Source organism: Talpa europaea, assembly GCF_964194135.1.
Source record: "Talpa europaea genome assembly, chromosome: 12".
NCBI classification, from domain to species: domain Eukaryota; kingdom Metazoa; phylum Chordata; class Mammalia; order Eulipotyphla; family Talpidae; genus Talpa; species Talpa europaea.
Genome location: NC_140079.1, coordinates 13,553,948 through 13,576,055, shown reverse-complemented (window position 1 = coordinate 13,576,055; position 22,108 = coordinate 13,553,948). Strand labels below are relative to the sequence as shown.

At 45.1% G+C, this 22,108-nt stretch overlaps 2 protein-coding genes across 3 annotated transcripts; both read right to left on the bottom strand.

Annotated features, from left to right (window-relative positions):
• Positions 1 to 11,222: 11,222 nt before the first annotated feature.
• LOC311181392 (uncharacterized protein C11orf52) lies at positions 11,223 to 11,792 on the bottom strand (the record flags this gene model as incomplete). The annotated part of the gene is made up of 2 exons (XM_084249819.1): positions 11,223 to 11,468; positions 11,709 to 11,792. The coding sequence occupies 2 exons, from the start codon at positions 11,790 to 11,792 to the stop codon at positions 11,223 to 11,225; spliced, it is 330 nt and encodes a 109-aa protein (XP_084105945.1).
• Positions 11,793 to 19,966: 8,174 nt separating this feature from the next.
• Positions 19,967 to 21,166, bottom strand: HSPB2 (heat shock protein family B (small) member 2; the record flags this gene model as incomplete). 2 transcript variants are annotated; one of them, XM_084248826.1, is made up of 2 exons in its annotated part: positions 19,967 to 20,591; positions 21,073 to 21,166. In XM_084248826.1, the coding sequence occupies 2 exons, from the start codon at positions 21,164 to 21,166 to the stop codon at positions 20,137 to 20,139; spliced, it is 549 nt and encodes a 182-aa protein (XP_084104952.1). In that variant the 3' UTR covers positions 19,967 to 20,136. The 2 variants fall into 2 exon arrangements, with proteins under 2 accessions (XP_084104952.1, XP_084104953.1); XM_084248827.1 differs by having other exon boundaries at positions 19,967 to 20,339.
• Between the last annotated feature and the right edge of the window lie 942 nt (positions 21,167 to 22,108).

Here is a 22,108-nt window from a genome sequence, read left to right as displayed (position 1 = left end):
TGTTCCTGTCGGGGGCACCCCGGGCGGGGTCTCCAGGCCAGTGGCCGTCGCCGCCTCCCTCTACACACAAAGACTCGGCTCAGCTCATTGGGATCCCTCCGGAGTCCCGCATGCCACTTACTGGAAACCTAGACCCGAGCCAAAGTGGCGGCTTCCACTGGGCATGCTCGCACTGGGGGCCAGGGCTGGAGGGGGCCAGGCGCTGTCGCGGTTCCTATAGAAACAGTGGGCTCGCCTCGGGTAGAAGGGCGCTGGAGGGCGGACCCCAGGCCCGGCAAGCGCAAGGGAGAGCACCGGGGGCGCACGGGCTGGCTGAGCGGGTGCGCGCGCTGCACAAACACGCGCGCGCGCACACACACACAGACACCCGGTGGGGGGCATGTGTGCACGCACTGCAGACACACAAACACCAGGCTTGCAGGCAGGCGTTCCGGCGTGAGTGTAGGGCGCACTACACTCACACAGATGCACGCACCTTGACACACAGGCGGGCGTGCCGGCGTGTGCATGTGCTTGGAATCACACACCAGGTTTGCAGGCAGACGTGCCATGAACGTGCGCCGCACACATACACACAGAGAAGCTGTGCTGATTTAAGGCCCCAGCACCTCAACCCACCCCACCCACCCCACCGGAAGGGGAGTGAATCATAGTATTTTTTTTACCCCCTAGACAAGCTGAAAACAGCAACCTTTTTTTCCACTTGGGGCCTGGACTGTGAGGTTAGGCTAAAGAAGAAACAAAAAGAGAAAGGTAAGAATCAGCCAGGAGGAGAGCAAAAAAGAGGATAGAAAAGAGAATTGTAGTTATTGATAGTTGACTAGGACACATTTAATAGAGTCATGCTGAACAAATCACAAATGACAAGGGAATGTCGAGGTAATAAGCCAAGGATGCACAAGATTTACCCAAAAGCCTATCTGCTTACCTTCCTTCTTTTCCCTCTTTCCAAATCAACTGCAATGTAAAATCCATATTTTCAAGGAGTTTTAAATTGACTAAATGAGATTTAATTCAAATAAATATAGCCCACCAAATGTGCTAGTGCTTTTGAAAAAGTTGGGTAAAAACCTACCCAAATGGCAGAAGAGCTAAAAAGACACTCCTCTAAAGAGGAAATGCAAATGGCCAACAGGTATATGAAAAAATGTTCAACATCACTTATAAGCAGGGAAATACAAATGAGATACCACCTCATTTGATATCACCTCTGCAATAAGATACCACCTTACAACAGTGAGAATGGCACATTTTTTTAAAAAAAAAAAAAGCTGGAATCAACAAATGTTGGCGAGGATGTGGAGTAAAAGGAACTCTCCTGCACTGCTGGTGGGAGTGCAAACTGGTCCAACCACTATGGAAATCTGTGTGGAGGTTGCTCAAACCACTAAAAATGGAGCTACCATATGACCCAGCAATTCCACTCCTACGAATCAACCCAAAGGACACAAAAACATTAATTCAAAAAGATACCTGCACCTCTATGTTTACTGCAGACCTATTTACAATAGGTAAGCTATGGAAACAATCCAAATGCCCAAAAATAGATGACTGGATCAAGAAGATGTGGTACATATACACAGTGGAATACTATTCAGCAATCAAAAAAGATAAACTCATGCCATTTGCAGCAACATGGATGGAGCTAGAAAGGATCATTCTCAGTGAAATAAGCCAGAAGGAAAAAGAAAAATAATGAATGGTTTCATATATAGAAGGAATATAGGGGAATCAAATAATAAGGGATCAGGGAAAAATAATAATAATAAAACAAAATTAGCAGGCAACCACAAATCCGAGACATTCTGTGAGGGAGGGGAAGGAAAAGGGATCAAAATAGGGGAGAAAAGAGCACAAGGGACTATGGTGATGATTCATGGGTAAACTGGTGATGGGAATTTTATGGGGAATACACAATGATGTAAAAGATATAAATAGGGCCTCCCCAGTGGCGCAGCGGTTGAGCGCTGGGTTGCAAAGCTGCCTGCAGCCTCTGCAGCCGGTTCGATCCCCGGCTGCTCCCCGGCCACCGGAGGAGGGTCCCACATGGTGAGCAGACCTCTCCTGCCGCCCGCTGCTCCCCTCAGCAGTGTACTTCGGTCCTTCTGCCTGCTCTGCTCCCCGCTCTGGCTCTGGTGAACTCTCTCACCCTCCCACGCTTCTGACTGTACCCAGTGCATGTATAAACCAAACAAACAAACAAATAATAAATAAATAAGACATGCCTCTAGAAAAATTAAAATAAAAAAAAATAAAATAAATAAAAGATATAAATAAAGTAAATAAATAAATAAAAACAGGGGGAAAAAGTAAATAGGGCCTCGTGGGTCGAGGGGTTAAGATGCAACCTATGAAGCTGTCCGCAGCCACTACAGCATGAGTTTGATCCCCGGTCAGGGAGCTACCTACATGGCACAGTGGACATCTCCTGTCTCTCCTGCTGCTCCCTTCAGTAAGTCTTCCTGTTCTGTTCCCCACTCTGTCTCTGGTGAATTCTCTCACCCCCTTCACCTCTGGCCTGTACCCTAGCTCTTGTGTGCATAAATAAATAAATCTTAAAAAAAAAAATGTAAAGAGTCTCAAAAAACAAACAAAAAACGCCTGCCCAAATAAATGAAACAGCCATTCCCATTTCTAATTTTTGAAACCACAGATGTGCTGATTTTTTTTTAAAGATTTATTTATTTATTTATTTATTTATTTATTTATAATCACTGGGTACAGTCAGAAGCGAGGGAGGGTGAGAGAATTCACCAGAGCCAGAGCGGGGAGCAGAGCAGGCAGAAGGACCGAAGTACACTGCTGAGGGGAGCAGTGGGCGGCAGGAGAGGTCTGCGCACCATGTGGGACCCTCGCTGGTGGCCGGGGATCGAACCAGGGCTGCAGAGGCTGCGGGCAGCTTTGCAGCCCAGCACTCAACCGCTGCACCACCAGGGAGGCCCAGTGTGTTGATTTGTTTTTAAGAAGACTAGCCATTTGTATTCAGTACATACGTGTTTCTGTAGGAAAACTGGAAGGTGGAAGAACACCCATATTATGTTGCCCTTTGCCATCCCAGGAACAGAGGGAAGCGCTTACAGGGTGTTAAGGCTCGGAGGTCAGGGCCTTGCCCAAGGACACAGCTAGTCAGTGACAGTGACAGTTTGAGGAGCTAGGAGTCTGCCCTGGGGGTGTGTGCAGAAGTTCCAGATCTCCTCCCTCAATCCCCATGAGTGCCTTAGCAAGAAAAGTAAGTAAATGAAGGATCCTCTTCAACCTCTTGGCCTCCTCCTCCTCCTTCTCCTGATCCTCCTCCTCCTGCTGCTTCTTACTAGAGAGGAAGAAAATCTTTTCCTCCTCAAAATAATAAAGGAGGACCTTCCTGGTGGCGCAGGGGTTAAAGACAGCGTTATTAAGTGATTGCCAGCCACTGCGCCACAAGTTCGATTCCTGGCCGGGCAGGGAGCTGACCCACATGGCACAGCAGACCTCTACTGCCTCGCCTGCTGCTCCCCTCAGCAGTGCATTTCAGTAGATCTGCCTGTTCTGCTCCCCGCTTTCTCTGGTGAATCCTCTCTCACTCACACACACCCAGAACCTCTGATTTACACCCCAGTTCTTATATGCATAAATAAATAAATCTTTAAAAATTATAATAAAAAAATAAGAAAGAAAGAAAATCCTCTCCCAGCACAGCCAGAATATCTTGTCTGAATGTCTAGAGCTCCTCAGCACAAAGCTACTTCTGAGAAGAGACACCTCCCTCTGACCACAGCAAACTGAAAACAGAAGACCAACAGAGGTGGTAAGTGGCTGCTGCTGGTAAAAAGCTGTAAGTTCAATTCGGGCTAAGTCTGGGAAAACACTGTGGAGCCAAATCAGCCTGACTCTGGGCAGCCCACAAGTCGGAAGCCCTTTAGAATCTGGTTGTGAAGAACCCCTGGCACCCAAACACAGTTCACAGTGTAGCCCTAGCGTGTCAGTAACCCATGTTAATGCAACAAGACCCTTTTTAAAAAGAACCGTGAAACTTCCAACAGTATAAAATTGCATGCAACACATCTCTGTGCACAGAACATGCGAAGCCCAAACAGCCAGCTGGTGGATCCCTGGATAGCGGATTCTGATTGGTTGACAACCACTCATGTTTTGGAAACAGAAGAAAATAGAAAGAAGTCAGAGGCATCCTGGTGACAGTTATCTGTGCTAAGAGGTCACTGTTTCTCAAACATCAGGTCTTTTATCCTACTTTTATCAAAGTAGGACCTGTGTGCTCTGTGTTCCTCAAAAAAGTCTGAATTTTAAAGCTGAAAAAAAAAAATCTCATTTGGCCAAGCTCCATCATTTCACAGATGAAGGAAGCAAGTCTAGGAGCAATGCTCACAGTCACTCAGTAAACCAGTATGGGAGCTAAGAGCTGATCCAGAGGCTCCTGATGCCCAGCCCCAAGCTGCTTATCCTATACCCACAGGCTGGGGGAATTAAAATAGTAGAGAATGGATAAAAAAAAAAATTACTATAGGGCGTAAGGTCCAAAATTGCACCATTTCCTGGAAGTCTACAATTACACCCACCACATATTCTATAGCAGTGGTAGCCAACAGTGGTAGCCACATGGTGGCAATGTTCTTTATTTGTACTCTCCAATGTTCTGTGTCTGTGCTGTCCAATCCAGCCTCATGTGGCTATCGAGCACTTGCTGTGTGGCTAATGCAAATGTGGAACTAAAGTTTAAGTGGCATTTAGTTTGAGTTCATTTAAATGAAGATAATATAGTTTCTAAATATTCTGTTCTGTTGTCCTATAGAAACTATAGAAATATTTCCAAATTTAAACACAAATTATATATTTCCACAATAGCCTGTCTCTCATCCTTGCAAAAAGCAAAAAATTCCATATAGTTGCAATTTTTTTTGCTCAGAAGGTATATTCAGCTTGCTTATCATGGTCAGCCTTAGAAAGTGACCCAGGTGGACCTCCCCAGTGACTCAGCGGGTTGAGCACTGTGCTGTGAAACTATCCGCAACCTCTGCAGTGCAGGTTTGATTCCTGGCCAGCCAGGGAGAAACCCACATAGCATGGCAGACTTCTGCCTCTCCTGCTGCTCCCCTCAGCAGTGTCTTTGGTCCATCTGTCTGTTCTTCTCCCTGCTCTCTCTGGAGAATTCTCTCACCCTCCCAAGCATCTGACCTGTACCCCCATTCTTGTATAAATAAATAAATCTTAAAAAAAAAATAAAGTGACCCAGGTAAAGAATTGAGCTTTACCTCTAAGCAACACTATTTACTATTCCTTCCATCCTTCCCATTTCATACCTTTGTGATAGCAACACAACAGCTGGGAGAGTAAGTGGGTTAATGAAAGAACTAGGAATAACTAGGATGATGCTGGAACTTGGGAAACCTGCAAACCACTACCACCACTGTAGCCCTTTCATTCACTGTCTGGAAGGAGAGGCAGAGTAACCAAGCTGCTCTCTCTACCTCTCCGCCACGCTGCCTGATTTCTGATAGGCCCCTTCAGCCCTATATTATATCAATATTAGCAACAACTGCAGCTCCTTCCCTCATTAACTAAAAGCTATCCAAATAGCTACACATAATAGTAATAACAGCAAAATTTATCTTTCACCACGTGCCAAGTCCTGTACTTGGCACGTGGCAAACTTACACTTATATACTTTAGCTCATTTGATGGTCACAATTGCCATAAACAGCAGGGTGTTTTAATTGTCCTTGTTTTATATGTGAAGAAAGACAGGTTAGGAAGATAAGTAATTTGCTCTAGGCTCTAAAGTTACTAAACAGTGCCAAAGTCCAGGTTCTTACTCATTACACAATTCCTTTTATTTGCCATAGAGAAGGCACCCAGTAAATGTTTTCAGTTGAATGAATGAATGAGCCAGTGGAGGAAACATTAGCAAGCTCATTCATCACTTCTGTTAATACAGATAATAACATATTAGCCTAAGTAGGACTTGGAGCCTTCAACAGAATTGTCATGTAGTGAAAATATTGACAGCGACTCTCTCTGTGTGGAAGGAAGATGTGTGAAATTCACACCAATGTAAAAGCCAACACATCTATTATGGGCAATCGTTAATGACACTGAAGCAGAAAGGTGATTTCAATAAAAACATTTGTCAATGCAGATTTTTTAAATGATTCTGAAATAATTTCTTGATCTTTTTGCTATTTTTTTACCTTAGCAATGTTCCTTGGCAGGAACACGAATTTGCGATTTCCATTACATTTATCTTCACAGACATTAGCATAAATAACGTGAAAAGGCTCACATCTGCTGGCAAAGGTGCCAAACCTTCCTGTCTCCAAAACTGTCTCCAAAACTGCTCTTTTAATCTCCAGTCTCTTCTGCCAGTCTGCTCCCCTTCATCTTCCATAGACAATACACTCATCTCGCTGCTCAATTGCGCAAATGTCTTCAAACACTAGTGTCAGATAAAAATTGCTGATGCCTCAGGCCTCACCTTCAAATCACCTTTGCTCAGGTTAGCAGGTTCCTCACTGTCTAAAGATATAGAAATTTCATTTTCACCCTCTGTGCCTTCACTGCTGTCCCTCTGCCTAGACACCCCACACTTCTACAGCTCAGTCTTTATTATGCCTGGTTCAAGCCCCACTTTCTCATGAAATTCCTCTCACCATTCTTGATTTTGCTACAGGCCAGACCGACCTGCTCTTTTTTTTTTTTTTTTTTTTAATTTTTTTTTTTTAATTTTCTAGAGGCATGTCTTATTTCTTTACTTATTTGTTTGTTTGTTTTTGGTTTATACATGCACTGGGTACAGTCAGAAGCGTGGGAGGGTGAGAGAATTCACCAGAGCCAGAGTGGGGAGCAGAGCAGGCAGAAGGACCGAAGTACACTGCTGAGGGGAGCAGCGGGCGGCAGGAGAGGGCTGCGCGCCATGCGGGACCCTCCTCTGGTGGCCGGGGAGCAGCCGGGAATCGAACCGGCGCCGCAGAGGTGGCAGGCAGCTTCGCAACCCAGCGCTCAACCGCTGCGCCACTGGGGAGGCCCCAGACCGACCTGCTCTTAAGCTGTCTGTAGCACTCACCTCCCCAGAGCACCCCTGGCTTGCTCCTGCTCCTCCAGGTCTTTGCTGAACTGTCAGTTTGTCCGTTGGCTTTCTCAGACCTCTCTACTTAAAATAACAACACCCCTTTCACCCTGGTACTCTCAAACCTCTTTGCCTGACTTACTTTCACTTTTTTTCATAGTATTCATCACATCTTGTGTATTTACATTTGCTTCATTATTTGTTTGTTGTCTACCTCTTCATGTCCAAACTGTGAACTCCATGAGGCAGGGAATTTTCAATGCTGTGTTCCTGGTTTATCTCCAGAACCAAGAATATTTCCTGGCACATAGTAGATGCTCAATAGATACCGTCTGAATAAATAAATGCATCTTCCTTGAAAATTCAAAGATCACAGTAAGCTCTCTGTCATTTAACATTTAATTATAGTAATTTTTAAAAAATGGGACTCTGTCTCTTTTATTGTCTTTCCAAGATAAGTATAAATAATTTTTAGTATCCCTCTGTAGTTTCCTCTCCATCAATACTTTATTTCATTAAACATTCATTAAACATACATTGAGTGCCTACTGTATGTCATCATATAACCTGGCCCATTTTTTTTAGTAAAAACCTCAAGAACTCACAAATGCACACACAAGAAACAAGTCAAAAAGAAAGAATAGTAAAACTAGTAAAATTGAGGAGCTAATATTAGCATGTGGGTACAGAATGTATAGGGTGAGTGTGACAGACTGAGTGGGTAGAAAAAGGAAAAAAGAAACAAAATGGTGAGAGACTAGATTTGGAAGAGGCCAAAGTAATCACCAGATGCTTGTGCTTAATATAAACTGAGCCAAAGCAGATATGCAAATATACTCTTCATGAATTTTTAAAATGTACATATCAGAAGTTATCTGCCAGTTAGCCTATGGGTAAAAATTCTATTAAGACTAGTGCCATCTGGTGGGTATTTTTGAAATGACCCTTGAGTTTCTCTACAAGGAAAACAATGCAACTGCCTCCATGCACAATGTGTTAGGACTCTCTGATGACGTTTTGTTCAATAATTTTTCTGCAGGGCTCAGGGACTGGCTGCAGGAAGTAGCCAGATTACTACCAAGGACTTCTATATCTCCCAACTGGCATCCCTCTCTCTTTTAAAAGGTTGTGTACAAAATCTGATACCTTTTAACAGGTAATTTATTACTTAAAATGTTCACATCCTTTGATCTAGGGATTCCACTTTTAGGACTCAACCCTAAGAGAAAAGTTATAAATTAGGGAATCAATTAATTATTTACCATTGAGGGAGGGGAAACTAAAAGTCCCACCACAGAGCAATGGTCATGAAAAGTACAATCATTAAAATGTTTACCAAACATTTGTACCCATATTAAAAGAAATATTTTAACCATTTCATATTAATAAATATTATGTTAAAAAAGAAAGTCAAAAATTTTTAATTCAAAAAGCTAAAATATATAGCTACAAAAATACTTAAAAGAAAATATTCTAAAATATTAACAGTGATTGCTTGTGGATAGAAAAGGACAATGGTTTTTTTTATGCTTTGAAATATTTGTCAAATGCTCTGTAATTATTGTGCATTATTTCTATAACGAACTTTATTTAACACTTTTATATAATGCAAATGTTTTGATTAATTGCTAGAATTCTTCATCCTCTGCCTGATTTTATTAATTCCAGAAAAAGATGATGAATCAAGCGAGTTATAATTTCCACAAGAAGGGGAAGCATAAAAAGAAAGCAAATACATTACAATCCTGTCCCTGATGAAGAAATTCCCCAGTTGTAGAGCCATACTGAAATATCTGCAATGTCATCACACTACTCTCAACAGTACCGTAGAAACTTACAGAGGGCTGTCCTGGCAGCAGAGAGTTATAGAGTCTCTTAACCACTTGGGTCCCCATCTTCAGAGTCCCTAGAAGAGCTGGATGAGGGCCACCTTAAAATAGAAGAGGAAGAAATGTGCAAAAATACAGGATAGGGGGAAAAAAGTCCCGAAACTAAACCTATCTATAGGGTCAGGCCCTTGTCCCAAACCTACTAACTTATCTAGAAATATCGAAAGCAGGACCCTGATTGGCAGGAAATTCATACCAAGATAATAATCACAACAGGATCACCCCACTGGTATTTTTAAAACTAGTCATTAGTTTTAATACAAATAAAAAGCAATGCCTCCTCTCACTAGCCAATCAAGGATAAATGTTCCCTCCTCCCAGCATTTATCAAAGACATTATAAGGAAGGATTCTGAAGACAATGGGGAGAGAATAGGGAAAGATCTGCTTCTCAAACCCACTTTTCTTCATACTCAGGAACTCACTTTTAACCTAGAAAGGCAGCATTTCTCTTCTATTGTGGAAAATTTTATGTAGCACTTTAAGTTTGCAAAGTGCTGTCACCTACATCAGCTTATTTGGCCATCAGTAAATAAGGCCTAGAAATAGTTATTTTTATTACTCCTACCTAATAGGAAATAGGTGAGGGCGCTTCTCTGCCAATTAGTGGTGAAGGAGGCATTCTCTGGCCCTTCTTCTGGATCCACTTGCACTAGGTTGTTCCAAAGAACAGGCCAGGAAATAGTGACGACTATGACGATGATGGTAGTAATGGCAGCCAACAGTGACCACATACGGCTCCAGGCATTTTAATCCTCACACTCTTTGAAGTTGCTACAATCATTATCAACATTTTTGTGTGTGCTACGGTTCCATTTTCAGTATTCTAACCATCTTAAGGAATCATCCATCCCTTTTAGGGACAAAGAGAGGGCCAGCAGTCTTTGGGGAGGATAGTGCTCAGTTTGAGGAAGGGAAATGCTTTACCTCTCTATCTCCAAGCTTTGCAAGTCTACACCTCCAAGAACCTATAGAGGCTCAAAGCGTGTTCGGAACCTGAGACTGCCCGCCTCCTTCTACTCATGTCACCTTCGACTTTCCGTGTGTCCCCAGTTCTGATCTGGCCGCTCAATCGATGCTAATACTACGTCCCAGGTACCCGCCACCTTTCAGTCCCTACCTCTTAAATCAGGGGTCCGTCGGTTTCAACATCTCTGTTCTCGGCCCTTCGGGGCTGGGCATCCAGTTGCTACAGCGTCGCTGCGTTCCCGCTGCCATGGTGACGCGGAGGCCAGCAGGGCCTGGCCAGCCTCCAGCCGGCTGGAGCCTGTCTCGGTGGCCCGGACCCCGCCCCTGCTGGCCCTGGCCCCGCCTCTACCAGCAAGGGTCCCACCCCCTACCGTCCAGACCCGCCTCCTAACGGCCCAATGCACTGTCCCGGCCAGTCCTGGCTCCGCCCCCTGCCCCGGCCGGTCCGCCTCTAGCTGGTCGGGACTCTTCTGCACGTGGTAGTCCGCCTCCTGCAGGTCCAAACTACACTGATCCACCCCAGCCCCGGCGGGCAGACTGGGGCACCGAGGCCTCCAGGCTGGCTGATTTCCCAAAGGCCGGTGGGCCAAGTGAGGCCTGCTGGCGCTTGCTTAGGGAGCTCAGAGCCCCACCCCAGGAAACGCACCAGACAATTCTTACAGGATTTATTGATCCTAGCGGCTCCGCACTGGTGAAAGCCAACAGACCAGCCAAGGGGCGTTTCTGGGGCTCTCAGTGCTGTAACAGTGACCTAAAGTCCTTGCCACGATCGAAAATGTCCACCATGCCTCATTTTTGTCTGTTTAGATCTGGGACCTTGGCCTAGCCACTGAGGATATTTTGCTCATAACAGCACAGGGGGCAGTGTGAAAGTTTAGAAAGCTTTTCCACAACACCTCTTCTTCAGCTTTAGAATTAAAATGCGTGAAAGAGAGCCTATTAAGTCCAACAAGATCAGTTCAAGTGTTAAAGGTGTAACCTGTTCTTTCTGTACTTTTCTTTCAAGCAGAAGCAAAGGTAGGGGGCCTCAAACCTACATTCCTGCACATTCAACCTAACCCCCTTTATGTGGAATTCCATCCCCCTCTGGCTAACCCAAATACAACCCCAAGATAAAGAACAGGGGGCAAATAAAAGACAGGTTTAGGAAAGAGAGCAAGCTTGGGGGCACATAATTCCAAGGACTCCTGAGTTCTTTAAATTTAAAATGTGGCCAGCCACCATCCCCAGGCTGCCACCCAGTTCACAGCAGTAGATTCTCCCTTCAGAAGTAGTGGTGAAATGAGACAGGCCCCTCCTGCCCACAGCTCACACGAGTGTCCCGTTCTTGCTGTCATAGCGGCGTGTGGCCTGGGGGAAGCGAAGGGTGGCATACTCTGTCCTGTTTTCTGACTGCTGGTGCTTCACACGCTGGGCAGAGTGTGGCTGGGGACGACTGCACACTTGAATGTCTGCATAATGTAAGCTGCTCTCCGAACTGAGGTCTTGACTCCTCCCTTGAGACACGGGATGCTTTAACACCACCTCATAGGTATGTCTTGCTGTGTCATGGCCCTGCAAGGAATGGACAGCGTTAAGGGAGATCCTTGCCTTGGTTTTGCCCTCACCTCCAGTGCAGGGTCAGGTAGACTGGAGTCTCTTGCTTTGCTCCTTTGTGGAGTAAAGCAGGAGAGTCAGTGCCAACTAGTTTTACCAATGACTGAGATGTTTCTGTTCCAGAGTAAAAAGGGTGGGTGGTGGGATCCCTGTCAGAGCAGCCACCCCCACCAAAGGGTGGAAAAGACCTGTTATTACCTTTGTACCATTCTGCTGCAGCTCCTGCTGTTGCTTCTGTGTCCATCTTGCTTGGCTCCCTGAGGGGAAGAAATCTGACTTCATTCCATTCTCTCTTCCCTGCTTCTACTGAGGTTTCCCACTTTTCTTACTATTGTATTGGGCTTCTAAAAACCCCACTACCATTTTCACTTCCAGACTCCTCAACTGGGTACACAATCCCGGTTGTATGCTCAATCTGCTCATCATAGGCTCCATTCTCCTTTCTCCCCAGCCCCTGTGATAGCTGAACACATAGATTTTGAGAGCCCGTTAAACACCAGGTTTTGTGTTGTATTTTGGGATTAGAAGGATGAGTAGGTTGTTTTCTCTGCCTTGGGGAGCTTACAGCCTACTAGGGGGGACAAACAAGTATGGAGACTATTACAATGCAGTGTGCAGTGTGGTAAGTGCTCAGTCACCCCCAAACAAGTGACACCAGTGGGTCACTTTCAATCAAGTCAGACTCTCCTTTCTCTCTCTCTTTTTTGTTCAGTGAATGCATTCTCCTCCTTGCATCCACTCCCCTTCTCCCCTCCTCTTGTGAACTTGCTGTTATTTCCTTGACATGGCATTTCCTTTCACAGCATGAGGCTGCATCTATGATAGCACAGTAGATGGGATTACATTAGCAATAGAGGAGTATCTCAAATTTGATTTTCAACTCTCTTAGGATCGAGCTAATGTGTTCTTCCTCTTGTGCCTCCTGGGTTCCCAGCAGCATGATACAAGCGCTTGGATGGATGAATGAAAGAATGAGCGGTCAATGGTGCCACTCTGAGATAATGGGAGGATCAGAACCAGAGTTTCAGAGCTGATCTTGAACTCAGTTACCTAAAGATTCTCTTCAGTATACTCTCTCCTTTTGTCCAAGACTTCCTCTTTTCCACCCTTAGGTCCTTTCCAAAGAAGCTGGTTCTATTATCTTGTGTAATTTGCACCCTCCCCCCCCCCCCCAATCCCTGCAGTTACCCGTCGTCTTTTCCCTCTGAAGAGAGGATAAGCAGCTCCTGTGAAAAGAAAAACAGGTCACCCATGTGTAAGAGTCCCCCTGGCCTCTGCCTTCCCTCCTTCATCATTTGCTCTGTGGTCCCATCAACATTCTAGGATGACCTTTCCTACCTCCCTCTAACATAGATTCACCCTGGGCCAGCCCCAAAGCATTCACCAAGGGTACTCCACATCTAAAGGGATGGTTCTGGAAGGTGAAGTGGTACAACTGACATAACCAAACCCAAAATACAGCCTCACTCAGCCAGGCACTGCCTGCCAGGGATGTAGCTGGGTTGTGGGCTATTCTGGGATTGTCACAGGCTAATCCCAGCAGAGAGCAAGGGAAATCTGCCAAATAATGGGATATTCCTGGATTCAGAGACCCTCTTGCTTTTTCTTCCATATTATCTTTTTTCCAAGGTCTCTGCCAACCCAGGGTCATAGAAGCTGCCACATCCAGGGTTAACTAGTTAGGGCCCCTGCAAACACTTTCCTAATAGGTGACCTCCCTTTTGCTTCCTGTCCTTGTTTTTAATTAACAGAGAAAGTGAGATATATTTAACCTTTAACATCCAAAGCACGGGGAACTCTGAATTTGGTGAGTGACTCAGCTACCTCATTCTCATTGCAGGACAGACATTCATTTCTGAGCCTCTGGTGTCCCAATGGAGTGTGTCTATGTGACTATCAACTCTTTGATGGTCACAGAGACAACACTTGTCTAAGGAAACAGGCAGCATAGTTTAGGACTTACTTCCCATTCTTTTTCTTGCTGGTACATTTCCAACTGTCACCAGAGCCAACCATATTTGTCTGATTTACGTCTCCTGATGGAAGTTTTCTTCTTTTGCTAATGAGAGGGAGAGAGTTGTAAATCATGTTCATTTCACTACTATGGGATTTTTCCACACATCTGACAGGGATTTGTGTTTTAGTTTGGATTTTTGAGTTTATCGCAGATTGCTGAGTTGAGACCCATTATACTGAGAACTGTAACCGCCTCCATCTGAACTCTACAGGTGGTTCAGAAAAAAACTTTGAAACTATCCCTGGATCTTTCTACTTTCTCTTCTACCACTTCATCTCTTCCTATCTCTTATTGCTGCCTAGTCATAGCCTTATCCTGGCCTCTAATTCCTTGCCCCATGTCACTATTGTCTTCCTACTTACATCTACTTAAGTGGATAAAGAGAATATTAATTCTAAAATAGCATAGACATGGGTTACTCAACCTTAGTGAACAGAGTCTGTTCCCAATGTTGAATATTGCACAATGCTTGGACACAGTCCCAGTGGCATATACAATTTGATTTGTAGGTGGTAGGATTTTATTTTTAGCTCAGAGTTAAGGAAACTAAATGGGTACTCTCCTACATTGGTAGTAGGAATAAAAGTTGGTGCAACCTTTCTAGAATACAATGGGCAATAAGTATAAGCAGCCTTAAACATAAATGGGTACATGCTACGTTATAGCATTTTCATATCAGCAGAAATAACATGCTCACTGTAGCAATGATTATAATTGCCCCAATTAGGAAATATCTCAAATGTCCAACATCAGTAACTGGTATAGCTCATCAATGAAACATTTAATCAATATCCATTTAAGAAAGATGTTGGGGATATGAGGACAATGTAGTTACGACATGTCACCCCACTCATCACCAGGATTTTTCCTGCTGATCTGGCCAGCTAGGCAGGTGCTCCCCTCCTCCCTCACTGCTCCCTATGCTGCGCTTGGTGGAAGAGAGCAGCCTTCTGCAGAGACAGTTCTTAAGTCAAGGGTATGCTCTCCTGCTAGAACCTCCAAACAAGCTCTCAAAAAACTCTGAGTGTGGAAAATTTTACTTTTATTTAATTAATTAAAAGCTAAGATATCTGGGGGCAAAAACTATACATGGAATTATATTAAAGGGTTACATGGAAATATACCAAAATGTTTCTGTACCTTTGCGTGTTTATAGTTATGGTTCCTTCTTAGTTTCTGCTCTTTGGTATTTTCCATAATTTCTACAGTGGAAGTATATTACTTTCATACTTAAAATATTTCATAAAAATATTTTTAAATATTTTTTCAATTGTCACAGTATTTTGAGGTCTCTGGAAGTTTACTGGGATCATGAGGAGAAAAAAAAATAATTTGGTTAGAATATCTGGTGTCTTTTCTAGCCACAGCTGTGGAGTCAGACAGACATCAAACTTGTTGTGTGACCTTCACAAATTTATAATTTTTCTCATTTTCTTAAAAATAAAATGAGGATATAGAAACTAAATCTCACGGGGTTATTGTAGGAATTACATCAAACAGTAAAAGTAAATTACTTAGCACGGTGGTGAGTATTTAATCTTTGTCAGTAATGGCTAACCTCCATCAGAGGAAAAACTGGCCAAAACTAAAGAAGAAGGGGACTTGGAAAGAAAGGGAATGGGGGGCCTCCCTGGAGGCACAGCGGGTTGAGCACCCCACTGTGAAGCTGTCTGTAGCAGCTGCTGCAGAGGCTGCAGCGCAGGGTCCATTCCCAGCAGGCCCAGGGAGAAACCCACATGGTGGGGCAGACCTCTCCTGCCTTGCCCGCTGCTCTCCTCAGCAGTGTCTTCAGTCTGTCTGCCTGTTCTGTCTCTGGTGAATTCTCTCACTCTCCCTCGCCTCTGACCTGTACCCCAGTTCTTGTATAAATAAATCTTAAAAAAAAAAAAAAAAGAAAGAAAGAAAGGGAATGGGAAAAAAAGCTGTTATACTGTCTCTAGAAGCTTCTATATGTTTCTAGATTTGAAAGGGAATGGGGAAAAAAAGCTGTTATACTGTCTCTAGAAGCTTCTATATGTTTCTAGATATCATGAGTCAGTAGGACTTTTCAGAGTTTTAAAAAATTGCTTTCTTTAAATTCTCATGTCATCCCAGGAAACATATTATTGTTCCCATTTTTACAATTGGGTCAATTAAGGCCCTAGAACTTTGGTATCTTACTCAAGGAAGCGTGGACAGAACTTGCTATTATTACTATCTATTCTACATTTATCACTATGCCTATTCCACCTAGGTGTTCAATAAAATATTTGTTTAGGAAATGAATGGTTAGATACATGGAAGAGTAGTAGGGGTATGTCTTGAATCCAATATACTGACTCTGAATCATAGGTACTGTTCTAATGTACCTCACCTTTCTCTCTACATATGAAGATGATTTCATCATAAACGAGTCATCCTTAAGGCTAACCTAGGCATGAATGACTATGAAGGCTGTGGATGAGATAAACCAGAGGTTTATAGTGATAACTCTGAGAAAGAACAATAAAGATACACCAAATAATTTATTGTGAGATTGTCACATATCCTTTGCTCTTTAAATCTGTGATTTAAACAATGTGGGTCATATCATCAATATTTTATAATGAATAGAAAGAGAAGTTACAGGATTTGCCTAAGGTCACGCAGCTATTAAGTGTGAAAATTATATTCAAATATTCCATGGATATGCTCCTCCCCATTTTTGCCCTTTTGAAATAAACAGTTCTCTAAATAGGATTTGCTTGATCTGAGAGGCACTATTTGACAGGCCTGGATTGGAATCTGGGTTATTTGCTTACTAGTCATGTGACCGTGGACAAGGTAATGTCTCTGAGCCTGAGTTTCTGGGCTGTTGCACTGTATAACAGGAGGAGGGGTAAGACCACATACCTCATGGAATTGTTGGAAAAATTAAATAAGATTTAAAAATTGCTCCAGCATATACTAAGCTCTCAAATGCTAAAAGGAAAGGGTGACAAGCACAAAGAGAAATAATGAAAATCCACTATCCAGCCCTGCTCTGGTCATTCTTCAGAAAGCTGACATGGCTGTTTTCTAAGGTCTCCTGAAAGGAGCGCGCACAGAAGGAGGTGCTGCTGTGGTATGGGCACCAGACACACCAGGTTAGGAAGAAGGTAGTGGGAGGATGACTGACCAGGAGCCATTTGCAGGTTCTCTCTTATTCTCCAGCCTCCAAGTCCACTGGCAGAGACGTTACCCTCACCCTTTGCCCCTACTCACCAGCTTCCCCCACAGCACAGCCCGTTTCCCATGGCGCTCTGATTCGGAGGGAGCCCGGCTGTTTTTCTATGTAAAGAGGCTTCAGCATTTCCTGGTTCCTGGTTCCACTTTCTGTGGCAGCTCCCGCGGAGTCTGTCAAGTGTCAGGTTTCAACCCAGCAGGTTGGACTTTGGAAGCCACCTGCTGGAAGGATTCCCAGGTGACTCCTCCTAGCCAAAGGGTAGAGGAACACACACGGGCTCCAGGTGCGTTATCTCACCTTCGGAATTTGGAGCTGCTTTGAAGAAACTGGAGACTTTGGGCCTCAGGCTTCAATGAAAAGCAACCTAAGAGAGAAAGGGGCTCTGGGTTTCCTTGGGAAGGGGTTCTCTGCTTCCTCACACTGTCATTGAAATATACTCGCTATAATATTGAGAATCCCACCTGATGCCTGCCCAGCACTGGTCAGGCTTGAGTTTCACTTTCAAGACAATCAGTATCAATTTCTTCTTGTCCCTGTCAGACTCTGGGTTTGAATACTGGACTCTCCTGGAAATTAAGATTTAGGAAAATGAATTCCTTTTGGATAGTGGAATAAATGTGGGCAAACTTTTTTCTAGAATTGTAAAATGGAGGACTGGACTCATTATGTAATCCATTTTCTGGTCAAAAATCATATGATTCGACAATTACGATGCTTCAGCACTTCTAAACCACTCACTTCCCCATCCCCAGTACAGACCTTCAGAAACTTTACTTACCCATCAACTCAGCTTCTCCTTCCAGTGATCCCAAGTCAGATTCCTTCCACACTCACCAGCAACTAGGATGTAGTCAAGCTAATTTCTCTGTAGAAAATATGGACTTGGGGAGAATTAGGAAACCCAAAAGGCTTGTCTTCAGTGTTTTCATTCCATCTTATTCTCATTTCCAGTATTGTGTGAGCCTTGTGGCTGCTCAGCACCCAAGCAGTATTCAGCTCTGCATTCCACAGAGTACACCCTGGACTCTTTGCTCCTTCCCATCTCCTTTCCTTATGAAAAGGGTTGTGGTGAAGATTAAATGAGATAACGCATAGAAAGCACTACTCTAGGACTTGACAGATAGGAAGCGCTCAGAAAGTTTTAGCAAGTGTTATTACTTTTTGTTCCTAATGAATTGTCAGACGGTAAAACATCTTCCTTTATTATCTTGTGCTGGATTATTGCACAAGTGTGTGCTTCTCCCTGCAAATCCATTCTGTACTCTACCATTAGCTGATTCTTTTCATCCTGTTACCCAGACTTCTAAATCTGGCACTCGAAGCCATCTATAATGTGGTCCCTTTCCAGCCACATCCTCTCTGATTTAAAGGAAAACACCTAATAAAATTTATATGACCAGAAACTCCAAAGGAACCAAAGGTGTATGATAGACAGAAAACCTGACACACCTGAAATAGCATTAACAGAAACCTCGGGTGATAAACAAGGCACTTATTATTCAATTATTATTGAAATTGGTAATAGCCAGTTCCATGGCTAGAATAACAATTTTAGGTCTAAAGATGAATTTCAAGTGATACTGTCAAAAGGCAATGTGTTCCAGAGAAAATTGTCTGATGAAAAGAAAAAGGTATGGTTAGTTGGGAAAGGGAAGACTTAAGAAAATAGCATGGTATTTACTTTTAAGAGGCTAGACATTAAGGAAAGATTACATTTATTTTCTGGACCTACAGGCAGAAGTTACTGAGATGCAGATTTTTATTTAATAGAAGGAAGAATTTGTAATTGATATGTACAAAAGGAGAAAGAATTAGGCTACTTTATGAAGTTCTAAGTTCTTTATCACTCAAAATGTCCAGAAATTGACTGATATCTAAAAAGTATTTAAATGGAGTAGGGGATTTGAATTAAATCAGACATTTAAAAAAAAAATTCCTAGCTAAGAAATCCTTTCTTTAAAAAAAAACAAAAAAAAACAAAAACAACTTATGTTAAAAACCTCACTTACAAAACATATCAATATGAAGCTGTTCTGGGTGAAATCTAAACAAGAGTCCTTTTAAAGTTCTTTTTATCCTCAATTAGATATTAAAGATTCTTGAGATTAGACAATAAAAGACAATATATATATCTCCAATAATTTACTTGGGATTTGACAATATTTGTTGAATGAATAAGCAAAGGAATATATCAATCCTTATTTTTCTAAAGCATGTTCACTTTTAACAGACAATAATTCTTTAACCAAAAACTACATTTGGCAACTGAGGATTCTTATCCATGGGGGTCTACAGATCCATGTCCAACTTGGGAATGTCTGTGTATTTTTTGGTAAGAGGATCTATAACTTTTGTCAGATTTTCAAATGGGTCTGAAACCCCCAAAAGTCAACCACTTTCTAGGAGAATTTCAGGATTCCCCCAGCCTGGTGAAATATTTATTTGGGGGCAGGAAGTTCTTCTGGACACTCCTGAAATCATACACAAGCATGCTCTCATGAATATAAAGTAATTGAGGGGTGAGGGGTCAGAGACCCAGATTTTTCTGTACACACAGTACTCCTAGTATTAAAACTCTATTTCAAAGGAAGTTTCTTGTCATCACCAAGAGCCCTGATCACTTGCATTTAGTCTTGAAATGAATGAGGGGTTGCAGTGTTCCCTCTCTTTGGGATATTCCAAGATTAGAGACTTTCCAACACTTTCTTTCCACGGCCTCTCCTGTGCAGATGGTGGGGAGACTTTGGGGTTTGGTGACAATGGCAGAGACTGTGCCTGTGCCCCAGTGTATACACACCCTGTCCCTCAGAAACAGACACCATTTTCAGCAGACTGACCTTAGTATGGGAAAACAGGGCTTTAGGTAACTCCCTCCAACTAAAAACTATTTTCCCACCCCCTGCTCCAAACAGGTCAGACAGTCTGGAGACCCTTGTCTTTGTGTCTCTAATCACCAGCTCAGACTGTTCTCTGGGATGTTTAGATGGCATATCCCTTTTCCCTCCCAGGATCATGCTCTCTTTTGTTGCACGGTGAGAAAACTATGGGTAGGAATTTGGTCTGGAGCCAGTGTCAGCTTCAGGGTGTGATCTCAGCATCCAAGTGCGAGCTGGGGTGCTGTGACGTGGGCACATCTGAGGAGCTTTTTGTTTAGGTGGTGTGACCTCCTCCCTCCCTGCTCATGCCATCCTCCAGGTCACAGAATAGGGAGCAGCACAAACAAAGCCCTGAGATTTGGGTTTATTCACATCCACCCAGAACTAAACCAAACTAAGCCAAAAATGCATGTCCCAAAGGACCAAACCACACATTGTGGACCATGCCCTCTCCCTCCCCACAAGGATGCTGCTCCCTCTGGGGTGGTGGGCAGCTGCCCACATCACCGCTGGGATTCAGGATTTGCTTGGGTGCCAGGTCTGTAGCACTCAGGCCTCAACTCTGGTGCCCTCCTCCTCTTCCTCTGGGTCAGGAGGCGCAGAGAGCAGGGAGATGTGCACCTCATTGACCTCTGTGTCCAAATGCCTGCCACCCCGAGGCGCCTCCAGGTTAAGGATGCCATCATGGGAGAGGGCGGCGCGGACCCGCCAGGGGTCGACGTCAGCAGGCAGGACATAGGTGCGGCAGAACTCTCGGGAGACGAAGCCATGGCGGTCCAGGCGCTGGGGGTGGCGGGCAGACACCTCCAGCAGGTTATCCACAGTCCTCACGGTCACCTCATCTGGGGTAAAGTGGCTCACATCCAGAAAAGCTTGGAACTTGCCCTCACTGAGCCTGAGCTCCGAGGCCCCTGCCCTACTGCCCTCCCCAGCTCGGGTGACCCGGGGCCGCACATAGTAGCCATGGTAGAGAGTGGGGGTCAGGATCTCTTCTGGCAGGAGGCCTGAGGGGTAGAGAGAGAGAAGGCACCAGGTAGGATAAGGTGGGAACAGGAGTGAAAGGAGAGCAGAAGAGCGCTAGGGAGAGCAGGAGGGAGGGACCCACAGAGGGGTGTCTGGAGAAGCCAAGAAGGGGAGGCAGGAGGTTAGGAGGAGGCAGCTGGGCATAGGGGACTGAGAAAGGAAATGAGAGGGCAGCAGTGGAGGAGAGCAAAGCGGGTTTGGGAGCTAGCCTGCGAGCTGCGAGCTGCGAGGGGCGGGGGGCAGGCATCAGAGCGGCTAGGGCACCACCAAGCCTGCACTGAGGTCAAAAGAAGGGGAAGGCGCCCAGCTTGCTGGGGGTGGCCGGCAGTCCGGGGTGGGAGAGAGCTTGGCCCAAGAGTTCAGTTAAGCCCGGAGTGGGGTAGTGGCCAGCCCGGTTGGGAGACCTGCCCAGAATTTCGGGAGGTGGGGGTGGGAAGCTGGGAGGTGGCGTCTGTGCCATACCTTCTCCGAAGCGCTGCTCACCCAGGCGGCTGGGGTTGGCAAATTCATACTCCGCGGTGGCTGGGTGGGCATGTGGCACCGAGCGGCCCGACATGGCTGCAGATGCGTAGGTGGCCCTGGTCGAACTTACTGCCCCAACAGGCTCCGCGGGACCCCTCCAGCTGCCTGGAGAGCCCAGGCTTGGTCAGAGGTGGGGGCGGGGTCTACACCACCCAAAATAGTGCCTAGCTTGGGGGAGGAGGGGCGAGGAGCCCAGCCCTGAGCGCCAGCGATGACTGTGTGAGGGCAGTGCACGGACCCCCCCCCTCATTTCCTACCTGCCCTCCCCCCACACGCCCTTCAGCTGTTGCTGGGGGCCAAGGGGACAGCTGAGGCCCAGGCTGGGGAGCGAGCTGGGCAAGGGAGGCTGGTGCCTGAGACCCTGGCGAGGCCTAGCTGGCAGTTTGCACATTTCACACACCATCTTTTCTTCTCCCCTGTCCCAGGCACCCTGCACCCTACCTCACAAAACTCTCCTGGATTGAATGTCCTGCCAACCACATTAGGTGAAAGATGCAAGAAACATTCTGCTTTCTTTGAGAAGAGGGGTGTGCATGTTTAGGGGGTCTTCATACCCAGATCAATGTCAGGGTCCTTTCCTGAACTCAGGTCAGCCCAGGGTGCTGCACAGCAGTCTGGCACTGAATGTTGGTGATCACTGCTTTCCCCCAGGCACCCACAAAGGGTTAATGTCCCTGGGGCCCAGCCTAAGAAGATTCCAGTTCCTTCCCAGGCCCAAGATAGTCCCTGGCCCAATTCCCCTGGCAAGCTGGAGAAGAGGAGGGGCCCAGCACCGGCCTGCTTGGGATTCCTGACTCTGTCCCAGACCCAGAGAAAGGGGTGGGGGATGCCAGTGGGTGTGGACAGAAAGCCAGTGAAACAAGACCAGGACAAGTCACTGGCCAGCTAAGACGCGTTTGTGTTTCTCTTTTCTTAGCTCAGTGAGTACTGGGTATGTGTCACACTGCCAAATCCCCAATCACAAGTCTCCATGGAC